The sequence below is a fragment of the Rhinoderma darwinii genome, chromosome 3 (assembly GCF_050947455.1).
Source record: "Rhinoderma darwinii isolate aRhiDar2 chromosome 3, aRhiDar2.hap1, whole genome shotgun sequence".
NCBI lineage: Eukaryota > Metazoa > Chordata > Amphibia > Anura > Rhinodermatidae > Rhinoderma > Rhinoderma darwinii.
Window position 1 is genome coordinate 265,878,833 of NC_134689.1, and position 17,574 is coordinate 265,896,406.

General features: G+C 40.2%; 1 protein-coding gene across 4 annotated transcripts in view; it reads left to right on the forward strand.

Annotated features, from left to right (window-relative positions):
• The window catches only part of BNIP2 (BCL2 interacting protein 2), a 64,383-nt gene that overhangs the window by 36,862 nt on the left and 9,947 nt on the right, over positions 1–17,574 (forward strand). For all 4 annotated transcript variants that reach the window (XM_075857871.1, XM_075857872.1, XM_075857873.1 and 1 more), the window contains exons 4-9: positions 3,320–3,505; positions 9,692–9,868; positions 14,934–15,036; positions 15,907–16,038; positions 16,724–16,810; positions 16,925–17,023. In XM_075857871.1, the coding sequence (XP_075713986.1) occupies positions 3,320–3,505; positions 9,692–9,868; positions 14,934–15,036; positions 15,907–16,038; positions 16,724–16,810; positions 16,925–17,023 (784 nt within the window). The remainder of the gene's footprint in view (positions 1–3,319; positions 3,506–9,691; positions 9,869–14,933; positions 15,037–15,906; positions 16,039–16,723; positions 16,811–16,924; positions 17,024–17,574) is intronic.

Genomic DNA, 17,574 nt, shown 5'->3' on the forward strand with positions numbered 1-17,574 from the left:
CGAGACTTGTACCTCTATATGCCTCCAATTTCATCAGACACCACATTACGACCATATTATCCCCTGGAAGTATTGATTCTAGGGGTGAATATCTATGTAATTTGGCCTCATATAGAGGCATCATACAACCGCCCTTGGAGTGCCCAGATCTCTAGTATGAAGCAGCATGGGTGCTGCGTGCCTCCCATACGGTTTTTGGGTGCAGAAGACCGTATATGTCATAGGCAAAGAAGTTCTATATATTATTTGTGTCTGTCAATTGTCTTTTCTTATCTGTGTATTGTATCTTTTTCCATTTTGGAAAGGTTGCTTTTTTTGTATTTAAGATAATAATTCACAAAAATTTAATTTTTGCATTTTTACACACACAAGGCTTCGTTCACATCTGCGTTGGGACTCCGTTCATGGGTTCCATGGGACCTTTCCATCAGTGGAACCCATGAACGGAATCCGGAGTCCCAACGTAGATGTGAACGAAGCCTAAGATGCTGAATATAAATATACGGGCAAAAAACTGAGTGAAAAACACTTTCTCTGCCTCTCATTGACTGATTTAAGAATACAGCATGCTTTAAAAAAAAAAAAAAGAAAAACTGTTGCGTTGTGTGGATGGACAGTCAACAACTGGAACTGCCAAAACACTTGAGCCAGCCAGGATGTTGTAGTATGCACAATCTGCCCCATCTCACCCCAGTAAGCTTGTAACGTATTCAGAATTCTTCTAGGTCTCTTGGTGGCCTCCTTGAACAGTAATTCAATAAGCATTTGGCACATCTGGAAATTCTGCCTAGATCAGTCTATCCCTTAAAGAGGCTCTGTCACCACATTATAAGTGCCCTATCTCCTATATAAGGAGATGGGTGCTGTAATGTAGGTGACAGTAATGCTTTTTATTTAATAAAACGATCTATTTTCACCACTTTATTAGCGATTTTAAATTTATGCTAATGAGTTGCTTAATGCCCAAGTGGGCGTATTTTTACTTTAGACCAAGTGGGCGTTGTACAGAGGAGTGTATGACGCTGACCAATCAGCGTCATGCACTCCTCTCCATTCATTTAGTCAGCGCATAGGGATCCTTTTATATCGCTATGTCCTGTCTTATACTAACACATTAACAATACTGAAGTGTTTAGACAGTGAATAGACATTCCACGGGATGTCTATTCACAATCCCTGCACTTCGTTACGGTTTCTGTGGTAGTTACAGCAGAGCAAGAGTGATCTCGCGAGATTACGTGGTAAATGACAGGTTACAACGAGATCACGCTTCCTCTGCTGTAACTACCATAGAAACAGTAACGAAGTGCAGGGATTGTGAATAGATATCCCGTGGAATGTCTATTCACTGTCTAAACACTTCAGTATCGTTAATGTGTTAGTATAAGACAGCACATAAGGATCTAACAGGATCCCTATTCGCTGACTAAATGAATGGAGAGGAGTGCATGAATCTGATTGGTCAGCGTCATACACTCCTCTGTACAATACCCACTTGGTCTAAAGTAAAAATACGCCCACTTGGGCATTAAGCAACTCATTAGCATAAATCTAAAATCGCTAATAAAGTCATGAAAACAGATCGTTTTATTAAATAAAAAGCATTACTGTCACCTACATTACAGCGCCCATCTCCTTATATAGGAGATACGGCACTTATAATGTGGAGACAGAGCCTCTTTAAGCTAACGTTTTAGTGATTGACTGCCCAATCGCAATTTAACAAATGAAAGTATGTTACATGGGGATTTTGCGGCTTCTTTTAGTTAACTGGTTCTCTTAGTATAGAAAGTATGAAATTGAACCTTAAAAATGAAAAACATGCATGTAGCAGCACTTTCTAACTCTTTATTAAATACAATGGTACATAAGGACGGGCTTAGCACACGTCGCGTCGGCACCTAAACTTGAAACAGGCCAACGGCCCTTTTATCGCTGGAATTATCGCTGGAAAGCAGATAGCTCTTGATACACCCTTCTGAAATCTGTCATGTAATAACTAAAATGTCTCTTGTTTTTACACAATTACAAGAAAACATGAAGCTTTCTCCAACAAAAAGACTTTAGTAACATTTCAGTCAGATGCGTTCTAGTAGTCCGGTACATGGAGGTTATGAGTTCTGGTTCTGACCCTCTGCAGAGTTGGCCAAATGCACAGTTCCTCTTGATTTCAATGAATAGGTGCGCTTGTATGTTTCTGTAACCCCCAAGTTTTTGACTTTCATTAAAAGTCTGATGGGACAACTTCATTAATGGCCTCTAAGATTAAGAAATAACAAAGATGCAAAAAATACTTGCAACGTTTACCATCATCTCCCCCTCCTTGTTTAACTCCTATAGCATACGAGGAAAACTGGTGAAGCAGAAACCTCCTCCACTCATCTGTCTGCAATATAGAGCAGACAATGTAAGCTTTGCTCTTTCCGAGGTTCCAGCCAAGAATGGCAGACAGTATGTGGAGACGGATCCCTGTACCCTGGGGAAAGCCCTTTTATTTTCTGAGCCTTTGGAAAGTCTTGAAGACTGACTAATGAGCATTTTCCCCTTCTTTCTGCATTGCTAGTCTTGGTTGAACACATCAGGATGTCACATATCTGACATTGTGACTTTTTTATGTTGGCCTTAGTTGAAATAATAATACTATATATATGTGTGTATATGTATGTATGTATATATATATATATATATATATATATATATATATATATATATATATATATATAAAATCCCAAGTCCTATTCTCTGTTCTACTTAATTACTTTACCAACCGCACACAGAAGAACACAACAAGCAGTCCGTGCGGAGATCTATGCAGGCTTTCTGTATTCGTCTATTTGAGAGCGTGGCTGTTGTTATTGTAAATTATATTGACTGTTAACTCTTAGATTGACATAGCTGTTAAAATGGCAAGAGGAACTTTTAAAGGGTTTGTAATATTAGAAAAATATTGCGTCTTTTTTCCAGGAAGAGTACTACCAAAATGAATGGATTGTCTGGTATTGCAAATCAGCCCCAATGAAGTGAATGGGACTGAGCTGTAATATAAATGTAATAAATGACTTTTTAAAGACTCCATCTCCCATGTGGTATCCAAAGTGTCACTAACATCTTCTCTACAGAGATGTCATGACTATTGCATGCTAAGAGCAGCCAGGAGTAACAGACTTCGTGGTTCTTCATGCTTTTATTTTCTGTAAGAAGCGTTTTCATTCCACCTTTGTCACACTCGCTCTTTTTACGTTTTGATGCACACGTTTGATCATGCCACAATAATTCACATTTTTTTGCATATATCACATGCATATTTTCTCTTTATTAGTACCTAGTCCAGTTGAAATAAATGGCAGTAAAAAAGCAAAGAAGAAACTCATGGCTCCCAACCTAAGCTTAACGCTGGATCGCAGTGACGGTTCCATCTTATCTGAAGACTTTGATGAAAGTGGAGATTTGGATTTAGATGATTTAGATACACCCTCTGAAAACAGCAATGAATTTGAATGGGAAGGTAATGGTTTACATTTTTCATGTTGTGTATTTAAAGAAGCTCTGTCACCACATTATAAGTGGCCTATCTCCTACATAATGTTATCAGCACTGTAATGTAGATCACAGCAGTGGTTTTTATTTAGAAAAACGATAAATTTTGACCAAGCTATGACCTATTTTAGATTTATGCTAATGACTGGGCGTGTTTTACTTTTTGACCAAGTGGGCGGTTATGGAGAGAAGTGTATGACGCTGACCAATCAGTGACCAAGCAGCATCATACACTTCTCTCTATTCATGTACTCAGACATCGTGATCTTGCGAGATCATGATGTGCTGTAACTTACTCACACACTAACTTTACTGAAGTGTCTTGAGAGTGAATAGACATCGCTTCCAGCCAGGACGCGATGTCGATTTACAATTCCGACACTTTGGTAACGTTTGTGTGTGACTTACTCAGCGAGATCACGCTGTAAATGACAGCACCGCGTGAACTCGATGTGCTGTGCTGTAAATCCCACACAAACGTTACCGAAGTGTCGGGATTGTGAATAGACATCGCGTCCTGGCTGGAGGGGATGTCTGTTCACTCTCAAGACCCTTCAGTAAAGTTAATGTGTGAGTAAGTGACAGCATATTGTGATCTCGCAAGATCACGATGTCGGAGTACATGAATGGAGAGAAGTGTATGACGCTGATTGGTCAGCGTCATACACTCCTCTTTACAACGCCCACTTGGTCAAAAAGTAAAAACACGCCCAGTTGTCTATTAAGAAACTAATTAGCATAAATTTAAAATAGGTAATAACTTGGTCAAAATTGATAGTTTTTCTAAATAAAAACCACTGCTATCTACATTACAGCGCTGATCACATTATGTAGGAGATAGAGCACTTATAATGTGGTGACCGAGCCTCTTCAATATTATTATTTTTTGCAATTATTAGTTAGTAATGACTATCCCCCATATCTGATATAAGCCATTGCTGCATCTGACATGCAGTATATAATGACTTTTAGATGCCAGAGGCGCTTAACTCATGAGCTGCATGGTTTAGGGAGACCTTGACTACACAGAGCTGGATTAGTGATAATCCTCTAAAGGCAGCTTGCTTATAGAGAAGTTCGTTCCCCCCCCCCCCCCCCAAATACAACAGTGATGGCGTATTCCTAGTTTAACTCTTGTTCAGCCAAATGTCATGGTTTCTTCTCTTTTTGTGTCTGCATCGAGCCGCAAGAAATTGAAGATCTCTTCGGGGATTGTATTTTAAAGCATACCCATCGTCCTACTAATCACAATTCTTACTTAGGCAGCTGTAGATTAGTTATAGTGCAACCAGAAATTAGTCTAACCTGCATATTTTGAGTCTTTTTCCTTCCATTTTCTGACTTCTGTTAATGTAAATTTTATTTCTCTATATGCTGAATGGTTAAGCTCTTCCTGGTGTGAAGTAAGAACTGTGCTGTGTGCTCTGAGCCAATTATCTATTGCTGCTATCAGACACACTGATGTAAAGAAACTGCAGCTGCATCTCCCTCCTGTCCCCCTTACCGCCTGTCTTCTATTTACTATATTACTGTAGACAGACTTTTTGAAGACTAAGGAGGTTTCCAAACATTATCATAGAGCCTATAGTCATGGAAAGGTTGGAATAGGCTGCTGGAAAGTAAGAAATTTCCCCTTATAAGATATATTACAAAGTTTACAGTATTCGCATGTAGTAATGATTGATGCCGGAAAAAAACTTGCACCGGTGGGTACGCTTTTAGTCTGCCATGGGGGTAGAGATCATTCAGACAATAACGTGCATCTGTTCTGATGATCTGTGCATCTTCGGTGACCAAACCATTTTATCTGATAAATAGAAATGTGATCCGTCAGTCCCAAAATGTATCAGGCATGTTGAAACCTTAACCCCTTAGTGACCACTAATACGCCTTTTTACGTGATTCACTAATGGGCTTTAGGCTAGGCTGACGCCTTTTCACGTCAGCCTAGTCTAAGTCCTGCACGGGTCTCCCGTGCAGGCAGGAGCCCTGGCTCTGCTGTCTGATGACAGCTGAGCTCCTGCTCCAACGTCCGCGATCGAAGTTTACTTCGATCGCGGCCGTTTAACCCGTTAAATGCCGCCGTCAATAGCGACCGCGGCATTTAACTTTGTTTACAGAGGGAGTGCGCTCCCTCTGTCACCCATCGGCGGCCCGCGAATGCAATCGCGGGTCTCCGATGGGGTGTCATGGCAGCCGGGGGACTGATAAAAGCCCCCAGGTCTGCCCTGGACATATGCCTGTTAGGACGCGCCGGAGGCACGTCCTAACAGATTGCCTGTCAGATTTACACTGACAGGCAATAATGCTCTGGTATACGAAGTATACCAGAGCATTATAGCAGCGATCGGAACATCGCACAGTAAAGTCCCCTAGTGGGACTAATAAAATCAGTCATCAAAGTGAAATAAAGATTATTAATAAAAAGTACAGTAAAAAACTAAATCCATTTTTTTTCCATAAAAAGTGGTTTTATTTAGTAAGTGTAAAAAAAAAAAAAAGTACACATATATGGTATCGCCGCGACCGTAATGACTCCATTAATAAAGTTAATATGTAATTTAAACCGCAAAGTGAACACCGTAAAAAAAAAAACGCAAAAAACTATGCCGAAATTGCAATTTTTTTCCATTGCCCCACAAAAAAGTCATAATAAAAATGAATCAATAAGTCCCATGCACCCAAAAACAGTACCATTCAAAACTACGTCTTGTCCCGCAGAAAACAAGCCCAAAAAAATCACTACATTGATGGAAAAATAAAAAAATTACGGCTCTTGGAAAGCGACGATACAAAAAGAAATAATTTTAGTTCAAAAGTGTTTTTATTGTGCAAAAGTCGTAAAACCTAAAAAAAACTCCACATATGTGGTATCGCCGTAATCGTACCGACCCATAGAATAAAGGTAACATGTTATTTACGTCGCATAGTGAACGGCGTCAATTTAAAAACGCATAGAACAATGGCGGAATTTCAGTTTTTTTTTATAATCCCCCCCAAAAAGGTTAATAAAAGTTAATATCAAAATTATATGTACCCAAAAATGGTGCTATTAAAAAGCACAACTAATCCCGCAAAAAACAAGTCCTCATACAGCTATGTAGACGAAAAAATAAAAACGTTATAGCTCTTTGAATGCGACTATAGAAAAACGAATAAAATAGCTTGGTCATTAAGGCCTAAAATGGGCTGGTCACTAAGGGGTTAAACTTACTTTACTGTAAACTTGTATAATATAGTATCTAGATTGTAAGCTGGCTCATGACTTTTATTTGTACAATACAAGTTCTGTTACATTACTTTAGCCATAATTTAATTAAGAAAAAGCCCACCCAGCTCCCGATACTCTTAACATCTTCACAACCAGGAACGCAGAGAGATACTCTGGGAAGGAGCATGCAATTGTGGATAACCATATCATCTGTCAATCTTAATTTTATATTTTTCAGCAACTTGTGCTGAGAAACGTAGGAAATTTAAGAAGATAGGACACATTTAAAACATAGCATTTGGCTAAGGCCTTATTCACACAAACGTATTTCTCATCCATGTGTTCGTTTTAACAACGGACAGTAACACTGACTTATCCAATTCAATGAGAATATTCACACATCCGTTTTTTGGTTTTCACGGAGCGTGTGTCTGTTGCCAGAAACTCACAGCATGTCCTTTTTCTGGTACGTTTTTGTGTGTTACCAAAAAAAAAAAGCGTGCACAGACGAAATTTGTGTGTTGTCCTTTGTGCATGCATCAGCTGCTAGATAAATGCAGAAAAGAACTGTGAAACCAGGAAGGGCTTGCCGAGGAGAAAAATGGATCACACACGGAGACCACACTGATGCAACACGGGTATTCATATGCATGAAATACTGTCTGTTTCTTGCAGATACAATTCGGACATGCTTGTGTGAACAAGGCCTTAATCTGTTCTTAAAGGAATTCAGATATTGCTTTAGTCATTGTACCAGGGTATGTTCACATGCGTCAGATTTGTTGCACAAATTTCTGTAACTGAAAATCCGTTCTATTCCCCTAAATGGGGTTTTCTTTCTGCAGCATGTGCAGGATTTTCTGTAAACCCCCTTCATATGAATGAGACAGTCACAGAAATTTCTGACCTAAATCTGCTGTGTGTGAACATAGCCTACAAGTAACATCCTATGCAATTCTGTCTGCCAAAACCTTAGAGCTGCAAATGTATCACAATGTATTTTTTCACACATACATGTCCATACCGCACACCTTGAAGTCTATGGTGCAAATGAACTGGCTATCTGCTCCACTAGAGTAAGATGCAACAAATTTATTAGGAGGATAAATCTGTGGCATCTTTCACTGCCCGTGCGCCACAATTGTGCACCATTCACCATTCACCATTGGACATAAAATGAAAAAAAAAAAAAACTGATGCTCACTGCTCCTTTTCACTTCACCCCTTTGTGCCCCCTCTGACTCCCTCAGCATGCTGCGGCTCTTACAAGGTCCTGATGCCGAGCAGTGTCAGGGCCTTATATACGATGCAGCACTCCACGCCATCAGTGCTACGTCACAATCAGCGTCCCAATGCTGCCTGGCCTCAGTACGTTGTATGAGCACGCCTGGCAGTAAGAGCCTGAAGGGAGAAGCGGAGTGGTAAGGTTAGTATATTTATTTATATTGCCTAATTAATTTTTTTAAGTCTCCGCTATGTTCTTCTCATCACTGCAATGTGCAGCACGTGATAATGTTCATTATATATTTACATTTTAGTATTACCAAACTAGACCATCCTGTCCAGGTATGGTTTTTACATAGGAGCAGCCATGTAAATATCAGTGTGTTCTCAACAGGATAATAAATGCTGTTTATTACTATTGTTATCTGGTTGCTTTGTTTCCCTTCCTGTCCATACAAATGAGTACATGGGACATATTACGGAGTGGATTGCTTTTTGTCTATTGTGTGATTGTTGACAGTACTTGTGACGTCCTGAGCTGGTTAATGCTGTCATGGCTCCTTTCTGCACTACTAAAGCCATTAACCAGCCAAAGTGTGCCCTTCAATAAAGACACTGTAAAGGGTTCCTGTCTATTTCTTTTTTTATATTCTATGCTGCTGTTTCCATTGCCGTGGAGGATAGTCTCCTTTAACAGCTAAGCCATTGGAAACAGGCAACTTACAGTAGGTCATTTCCTCCTTGCTTTGTGGTAAGGCCGCAGGCTTCTTGGTTTACAGAAATCATGAACACCTAAAATTTACACCATAATCAACCAAAATACTGTGTACCCTTTTATTGGGATGCTTTGTCGGTGTATATATTTAGCTGTGATCTGGCGCATGTCAACGTGTTAATTCATAGCTGATCGTATGCTTGCCTGCTACACAGCACCATTATACGTCTTGTCCAGCTTTAGCCATTTAATCGATGAGTAGTTGATGTTTGCAAGTAATCACTTCCTGCCAAGGGACTCTGGAAACAATAACGTCTAGCCATGCCATGTGTGAAGAATTCTTATAATTGAATTTGGGAGACAACACACTGAATATATGATGTAACGGCGGAAAAATGGTGCCCAAATATCATGGATGATGGATATATGGTACTGATTTATTTAATAGCGGGATAATTATTTGTTACTGTGCCCTAAATAAGCATACAAAAATGCCAATGGGGCCTTTCACCCACTGCAAACCTGGGAACATAATTAGTAGTCATTGGGGAAGATGTATCAAAAGTGGTGCAAAGAAAAAGTGGAGTAGTTGCCCATGGCAACCAATCAGGTTGCTGCTTTCATTTTCCCAAAGGACTTTGAAAAATGAGGTGGAATTTCATTGGTTGCCATGGGCAACTACTCCACTTTACCTTTGCACCAGTTTTAATATATAACCTAAATTCTCTTCCCTGCAGTGTTGTCTTCCAAAATCAGTGCATTGACCTTTACTAGTCGTGTGTTTTATTTGATGCTGGAAGTGCATTACAAATTGTCAATAATTCGCCACTTCAACACTAGTCTCCGCATCCATCCATGTTATTTGTGAACGGTAAAGAAAAATGCTTGCAGGGAGACTTGCATTAGAGTATTGTTCCCAGAGATCTAGCTAAAGGAAAGTGGTTAAAGATCTTATTTAAAATGTATGGAAATATGTACCTTCATTTCATTCTATATTTTAACAGACGACCTTCCGAAACCAAAATCCACTGAAGTACTTCCAAAAGGGTCAATCCCAGAGTACACTGCTGCCGAGGAGAAGGAGGAGAGTAGACGCTGGCGTATGTTCAGAATTGGAGATCAGGATCATAGGGTGGACATGTCCGCCATAGAACCCTACAAGAAAGTGATCAGCCATGGAGGTAATCTGGACAATGGTATCACTGTGTTTACCTGGCACGCTGTGTGTAATGGATTCATCACGTTTCAAAATCCATAACCAGCATTGTACCCCTTTGACTCCTAACTCGGTCGTTTTCTTATCTTTCTGAACTATGTGGTCGGGCTTTTTTTTTTTTTTTGTTTCAATGGGGCTTGTTTAGGTGTGTGAAATAAGTTCCCTCTTAAATTAGAAATCGTAGGGAACATCTGGAATTGGGCAAACTTTTTTTCACAGCACTGTTATTATAGTGACCTGAATGTACAGATGAATCCTTTGTCACTACACCATTAGAGCAACTCTAGCCCTGTGAATTTAAGCCTACAAATAGCTGTGAGTTATTTATATTTCCTCCTGACCTGCAGAGGCAGCAGGTCATACACAAGAGATGTCAAGAGAGTAATGCTGAGCTAGACCAATATTCAGTCATTTAAGAAAATAGCCTGATAAAGGATCCACTTATACACTAGATAGCCCTTTCCCTCAAAGTGGACATGTCTCGCAACACTCACTGTAGCCAATTCGTTTCCCAAGTCTCTCTTGACTAGTATTAAAGTGTCTCATTTATATTAATGGAGCACTGCTACCTGTAGAACTCCTAAGAAGGATTAGTTATTCAGCAACCGGAGGCTGCCGCTAAATTGCTTTTACTTTTGCACAAAAAAGTATCCCAAAAAAACAGCACACCGCTAAAAGACTGTAGCAGCTTCTCTATGAGCCCATAAGAAGACACGGGTGGAATATATCAAAAGGTTCACGCCAGAGTTGCGCTAAACCTTTTTTACTTTTCTCGCCACTTTACAAAAGTGGTGAGAAAAGGGCCCAGGCTTAGCCAGAGGGGCAGGGACTCCGCCGGAACAACCAAAGTATTATAATTTACGCAAGAAAACTGTCACGAATTAAAGTTCCCAGCTGGCAAAGATTTCAGTCTGTGGGGCCTAGCAAGGTAGATATATATAGTACACAATAAAATGGCAAAAGAACTCTGCCAACACCAATGGCACCTAAGCACCATAAAAAAATTAACTAAACATGCATTGCTGCTGAATCTACTTACAATAGTGAGGTTCTTATTGCACATTTTGATCAAATTGTGTAAGCCCACCTGCCACGACAAGGTGACCTCTATGAGGTGTGTCCCTACGCTGCTCATACACCCAGAACTGAGAATAAACCTACATATATCTGGGGATGGAAGGAACCAGCATTAAACTAATTAAAATCGCCGAGGGCAGAATGGGAAGAGTGCAAGATCAAAAAATCTGTTTATTTATTTATTTCTACTTACCTCATCACTCCTCTTCTCTTCTCCCCACCGGGTCCCCTTTGGCTTCCTCTTCATGCCGCAGCTCATCCAAGGTACTGGCGCCGGCAGCCTCATCACCTATGCAATGCAGCACTCAACGTCCTCAGTGCTGCGTCGTCGCATAGGTAGTGGCGCTGCCCGGTGTCCGTACCTTGAATAAGCTGCGATATGAAGAGTGAGCCGGATGGGACCCAGTGGGAAGAAGAGGAGCAGTGAGGTGAGTATGTTTGTATTTTATTTGGTGGGTTAAAATGGATGGCACACGGCTAGCCACAATTGTGCCTCATGGCCATCAGAAAGATGTGACACATTTATTAACAGGCATTCGCCTCTTAATGAATGTGTCGCATCTTACTCTAGCGACTTGGTTATTAAGACTGGCGTATAAAACGCCAGTCTTCATAAATCTGCCCCGCAGACGTTTATACAATTCTTCAGCTTACAGACCATTTACAGAGGTGCATGTATTTTGGGGTGGCAGCATGGGTTTTTAAGTCTTTAAGCCTCACTTCTCTATTTTCAGATCACTCCCACTTGTAAATGGAGTGATTCCCATAAAATGTTAAGGAATTACAGGATAGGGACGGGTCGATCAGTAGATCTGGCTTAGTAAGTTCATCATATTTCTCCAGAAAGTGTCAGTCTGGTGTCTAAAGTGGATCTGTCATCAAACATCATACTATGCTGCCTTTTTAAAGGCAACATATTATGGGGACTGGTTCAGTATACTATTGGCCCTAACAGCACAACAAATAAAAATTGTGACGTTTGGCTAGAAGAGCCTAACAAAGAATACAATGGACTCCGTTATCAGTCTTCTGTATTCGCGAGGAGAGCGCTCCCCTCGCCTCTCCCCCCTCTTCTCAGCAGTGATTGCTAAGTATCTGCATGTATACACAGCAGCCATCAGCCTGTCAGTCACTGGTGAGAGGGGCGGGGGGAGAGCTTCCCTCCTAAATTCAGTGGACTAATAACTACTGTAGGAATCCATTGTATTCTTTGTTAGGCTCCATTAACCAAAAGGCAAAATAATAGGATTTTTGTGCCGTTTGGTCTAATACTAGAGCGGTAGTATGATGACAGATCCACTTTAACTAGACATTAGCTCAGATACCATGTATATGAATTATTGTATGCCACAAAAGTAGTGTTAGGGTCTTAATAGATCTGGGGCCCTGGGCAAGTGACAACCACTGCACACATATGCTACTAGCATATTTGTTACTACCTATGCACACCAGCTAATATGCCATGACCCCAATGCTCTTCTTGGCATGTCAATACTGAGCCTATTCTATAAACGGTGTGGTCAGTCGGGACTAGGTGCAATATTTGTGAAAAGGACGCTGGCGGACTTGAGGAGAACTACTCTCTATCAATCCATGGTGCTGAGTATTCCAGAACCTATTCTAGTATTAATGATGGAATTACCTCTGTAAGACCCAGAAATGAAGCCTCCCAGTCCATTGTACATTTTTTGGAATGAATGGACTACTGTACATCCACCTAAGGAAGGAGACCGGCTCAATTTTAGGAGGCACATGGTTCTATAATCCATGCAGATTTTGTGGCTGCCTGTAAATTTTTGCATTGAAAACATTTCATTTGATAACCTCTTTAACACGTTCACTGTCAAGTACATGTCTTTAAATTCTTGCTGCAACTAAAATAGAAGGGCTTGGATCTTGGATTATATTAGCTTTCAAGCAATACCAGGATCAATGCTCTAGGGGCAATAATCTGGGTGCAGCATTCATTTGAAGTCGGATACAGATTGAAAAGTTTTTTTATTTCCTGGCTCTGTGCTGCACGTGAAATCAGAAAGCAACAACACCGCCTGATTCAGTCATCTCTCCCTTGTACAGCCTTCCAACTTACCTTCATGTTATTACCCTCTCTTACCAATTAAAGGGTAACTAAACTTTTATAAAGCTTTTCACATGTCATAGTGACACGTCAGAAGTTTTGATAAGTGGGGGTCTGAGCACTGAGACCGCTAAAGCGAAGCGGTAGAAGCACTCAGGAGAGGGCTTTTGTTTCTGCTCGGGCTTTCCTCAGAAGGCTGACTGAGAGGTGTACCGGCTCAAAAGAAAGTCTGAGGCCATACACCGCACACTCTGCTTTTCGAGTAAAGCCAATACGAAACAAAGCGGCACAGTGCTCACTTGAGCACTTCTGCTTAGTTTTATTGAGAAGTGGGGTACAGCGCTCGGACCTCAACTGATAAAACGTATGACCTGTCACTATAAAATGTCAAAAGTTGAATAAAAATTTTGTTACACTTTAAAGAGAATAAGTCCTTTTTTTGCCAACTATAGGGGGTTAGATGATCACTTACACATCGAATAGCCCCCTGCTCCTATTTAGGCCATTTTGTCAACAATGTGACTCAAATGCTTACTGGCATCTGGATCACATAGATTTTTGGTCTCTTCAGTTCTGAGGATTTTGTGAAGCTATATGCATGTTGACATAGACATAAGTGTATGAACACATCTTCCACATCTTGAAAATTTTTAGTAGGTGTTGAGCATTTCGGGCTTTGCTTGGGTGAGACTTCTGGCCACAAACATAAATTTGTATTCCTTTTTTTTTCCACAATATATATCCTATTGATGCAAAATTGCATTAAAGCGCCCATGAGTGTAAAGTGCTTAGGGCCCATTCACATCAGCGTTGTTTTCCGTTGAGTGTTTCCGTCAGAGGAACCCCTCAATGGAAAGGCAAACGGAAACCATAGGTTCCGTTTGCATTACCATTGATTTCACTGGTAATGCTTCTGTTGCTTATGGTACACCGTTGTGTAAGGTTTACGTTTATTTTGGCGGGATCACTAGCGCAGTCAAATGAGTGGGTTCCTCCAACGGAAAGGTCCGACGGAACCCCTCAATGGAAACCAACGCTGATGTGAACACAGCCTCCGTGGCCTTTTCACAATGTGACCGTGTCTACTTTAAAAAAATATATGGTATAACGTTATTTTTTTATTTTATAATTCTTTAATGTATCTGAAATTTTTTCCTACACCACTGCAGGTGAACGCTTTGGGCATACACTTTAGATGTTTGTCCATGTATGCCACCTATTTCTAGATTTTCTGACAGGCCAATTTGCATGGGCGAGTCTTATCCCCTTACAATGCCAACTGGGGATGAATTTTAACCCATCTTATTTTTGTTCCTGGTAGGTATGTGGTATCTGAGGTGTCTCGCAGCCACTTATCTCCCTCTTACTACTGAAATAACATTAAGCCGTGCTAAACATCTATGTTTATGGGTAGTGTTTGGGGAAAATGGCATTCCGTCAATAGTTTGGCTAAGGCCTCTTTCACATCTGCGTTGAAGACTCCGTCAGGGGCCTCCGTCGCAGATCCGGCCAAGATTACTGCAGACGATAGCGCAGCATACTGCGCTATAGTCTCCGGTAAAATCATGGCTACACCGACGGAACCTATTATTAAAGTCCATGGGTTCTGCCGGCGGTATCCGTTGTGCAATGGAACAGTTGCTTCCCTTCCCTTGTTCTGCTCCTCTGGCAGAGCAGAACAACAGAACACACCGACGAAGGTGTGAACTAAACCTAAGATCTATCTGGATGGACCGCTCACGGTTGATATAATAGTTTTCAATAAATGAAATTTACTTGCTACATGTAAAACATTATAAAAATGTAAACAAAAACATAATGGTTATATACATTTCTTCTCTTTTGGAAATTGATAGCCAAACTTCTCTGTTTTTAGGTTACTATGGAGATGGCCTGAATGCCATTATTGTATTTGCTGTGTGCTTTATGCCAGACAGCAGTCAACCAAACTATCGATATCTAATGGACAATCTCTTCAAGTAAGTATTTGTGCGCTGAAGATATATGAAAAATGGAAATGTTTTGTTTTTTTTTTTTCACTTTTTTTGTGTTTCAATCATTTTTATTGAAGGTTTTCAAATAACAAACAATACAAGTAGCAACCCGGGGCAGTCTCCATAAATAGAACTGTAACAGGCAAATATATACCGAATATTGCTACATGTCAAGAGAAAAGAGGGGGAGGGGATACAAAAGTGAAGGGAAAGAAAGAGGGGGAAGAGAAGGGAAAGGGAAGAGAATGAGGGTCGAGTATCCTAGAGGCAAAATAAACCTAAGACATCGTCCCTAGGTATCTGAGCCATGGCTGCCAAACTTGAAGGAAGAGTTCTTCCTTATCTGAGACCATACAGTGTAATCGATCATTCTCCATAATCCAATTCAACTTAGTCTTAACCAAATGAAGAGGAATCACAGGGCTCTTCCAAGATGTGGCTATATCCAGAAAGAGAAAGGATACAAATTTATGAGAGGCCTTAGACAAGCCAGGGACGGTCTCATGAAGTAATGCCTGTGTCGGAGACCAAGTCAAAATAATCTGAGTTATGGAATTGAACATATTAAAGATTCTCCGCCAAAATCGGCGTACCTTAGGGCAACCCCACCATACATGTAAAGGCTCTCCCACACATCCACAGTATCTGAAGCACAACGATGAGGAAGCAGGGAACATCTTGGCCAGTCTAGAGGGAACTAGATACCATCGTAAAAATACTTTATAATACTTTATAATTGGCTTCAACCAACGAAGCATTAATAGAAATTTTCACAGTACGTTCTGCCATATCCTGCTATTCCCTTACAGTAAAGGATGTTTTTTTTTTTCACTTTCTTAACACTTGTTTTGGCAGGTATGTTATTGGAACTTTGGAAATGCTAGTTGCAGAGAACTACATGATCGTTTATTTAAATGGAGCAACAACCAGGAGAAAAATGCCAAGTCTTGGGTGGCTCCGGAAATGCTATTATCAAATTGATAGACGGTAAGACTGATTTTTAAGGAGGACCTGTCATGTGTGTGCGTTTTTTGTGGGGTTTTTTTTGTTTAGTTTTTTAAAACCGCATACCTCTCCTCCTTTTTTCCTGGTATCCTCACGATTCCTTCACTGTAACTTTTTTTTTTTTTAAAAATTTGGAGACAAATATGTTCTTGAAACTGTAAATTATTAATAGGAAAATACCCTACATTTAGTTTTATATGGAAGTTGACATGGAGTGGATTTGTTGATTTCATTATTAGATATTATACACTATATAAATGAGAAGGACAGGAAATCCTTCAATGTCACCTAGTAACATTATGCATTATTTCCTCCAGAGTGGGTTGATCTAATGATTGTTTCATGGCATGCAGCAAAGTGCCACAAGGTACATTTGTCACCCATCTACAGCATAGGTGATAATTGTTAGATCACTTGGAGACCCACTGCTGGGACCCCCACCAATTACTAATATGGGGGTCCCGAGTCCTCCATGAGTCAACAGGAAATTTAGTCTGGCAATAAGACCTTTGATATACATCCATAGAAAGCAACTCCCGGTCAGGAGCCCGTACCAGATTTCTATTTGTGCTGGTTACCTGACCCCTGGGACTTTTCCTGTCCAACAAGTAAAAGGTCATGTAAACTGATTTTGTTTGAACTATAACATAATGTTTCTTTTTTTAAGGCTACGGAAAAACCTGAAGTCACTCATTATAGTCCATCCTTCCTGGTTTATAAGAACATTGCTAGCGATTACCAAGCCTTTCATTAGGTAATGAAGAGCGATTCATATTTTGTAAAATTCTTCTTCTGCATTTTCAGTCATTGTTAATTCTTGTTTGTTCTCTCTCCTTTTTGACTGTCTTTTTGTTTCTTCCATCTACAGCTCAAAATTCAGTCAGAAGATTAAGTACGTCTTCAGCCTGGTCGAATTAGCGGATCTTATTCCTATGGAGTATGTTGTCATACCGGAGTGCATAAAAGAGTATGTGATATTTAATTATGTATATGAACTGCAACAATGTTGCATGGTGGACTTTTACTGAACAAATGTTTCCCTTTTCGCAGTGTTCCCCAGCCTTTGGCTCGCTAGCTATTGAAAATATAACTCCTAGCATGCCATGGCAGCTGCATGCTGGTACTTGTAGTTTTGCAACAGCTAGAGAGCCACACGTTGAAGGACCACTGCTGTATAACTATGGTTGAAAACTGTTTTTACTACATTGAATATAGAGAATGATGTGGTGTTTTTGTGTTTTAATGCTGTGTTATGATTTTATAGACTTAAAATAGTTCATTGATAACATAATATCCATATTTGCTATTTATATATTCTTACTATGAGAATACAACATTCATAATCGGTACAACACAACATTAAGTAGAGTAATAATAGCAGTTATTATTATTGCAGCATTTTTATTGTTTGCCCCACATGTAAGGCTTCGTTCACATCTGCGTCAGGACTCCGTTCAGGGGATCAGTCTGAGATTTCCGTCAGGGGAACCCATGAACGGAACCCTGATTAAAACAAAC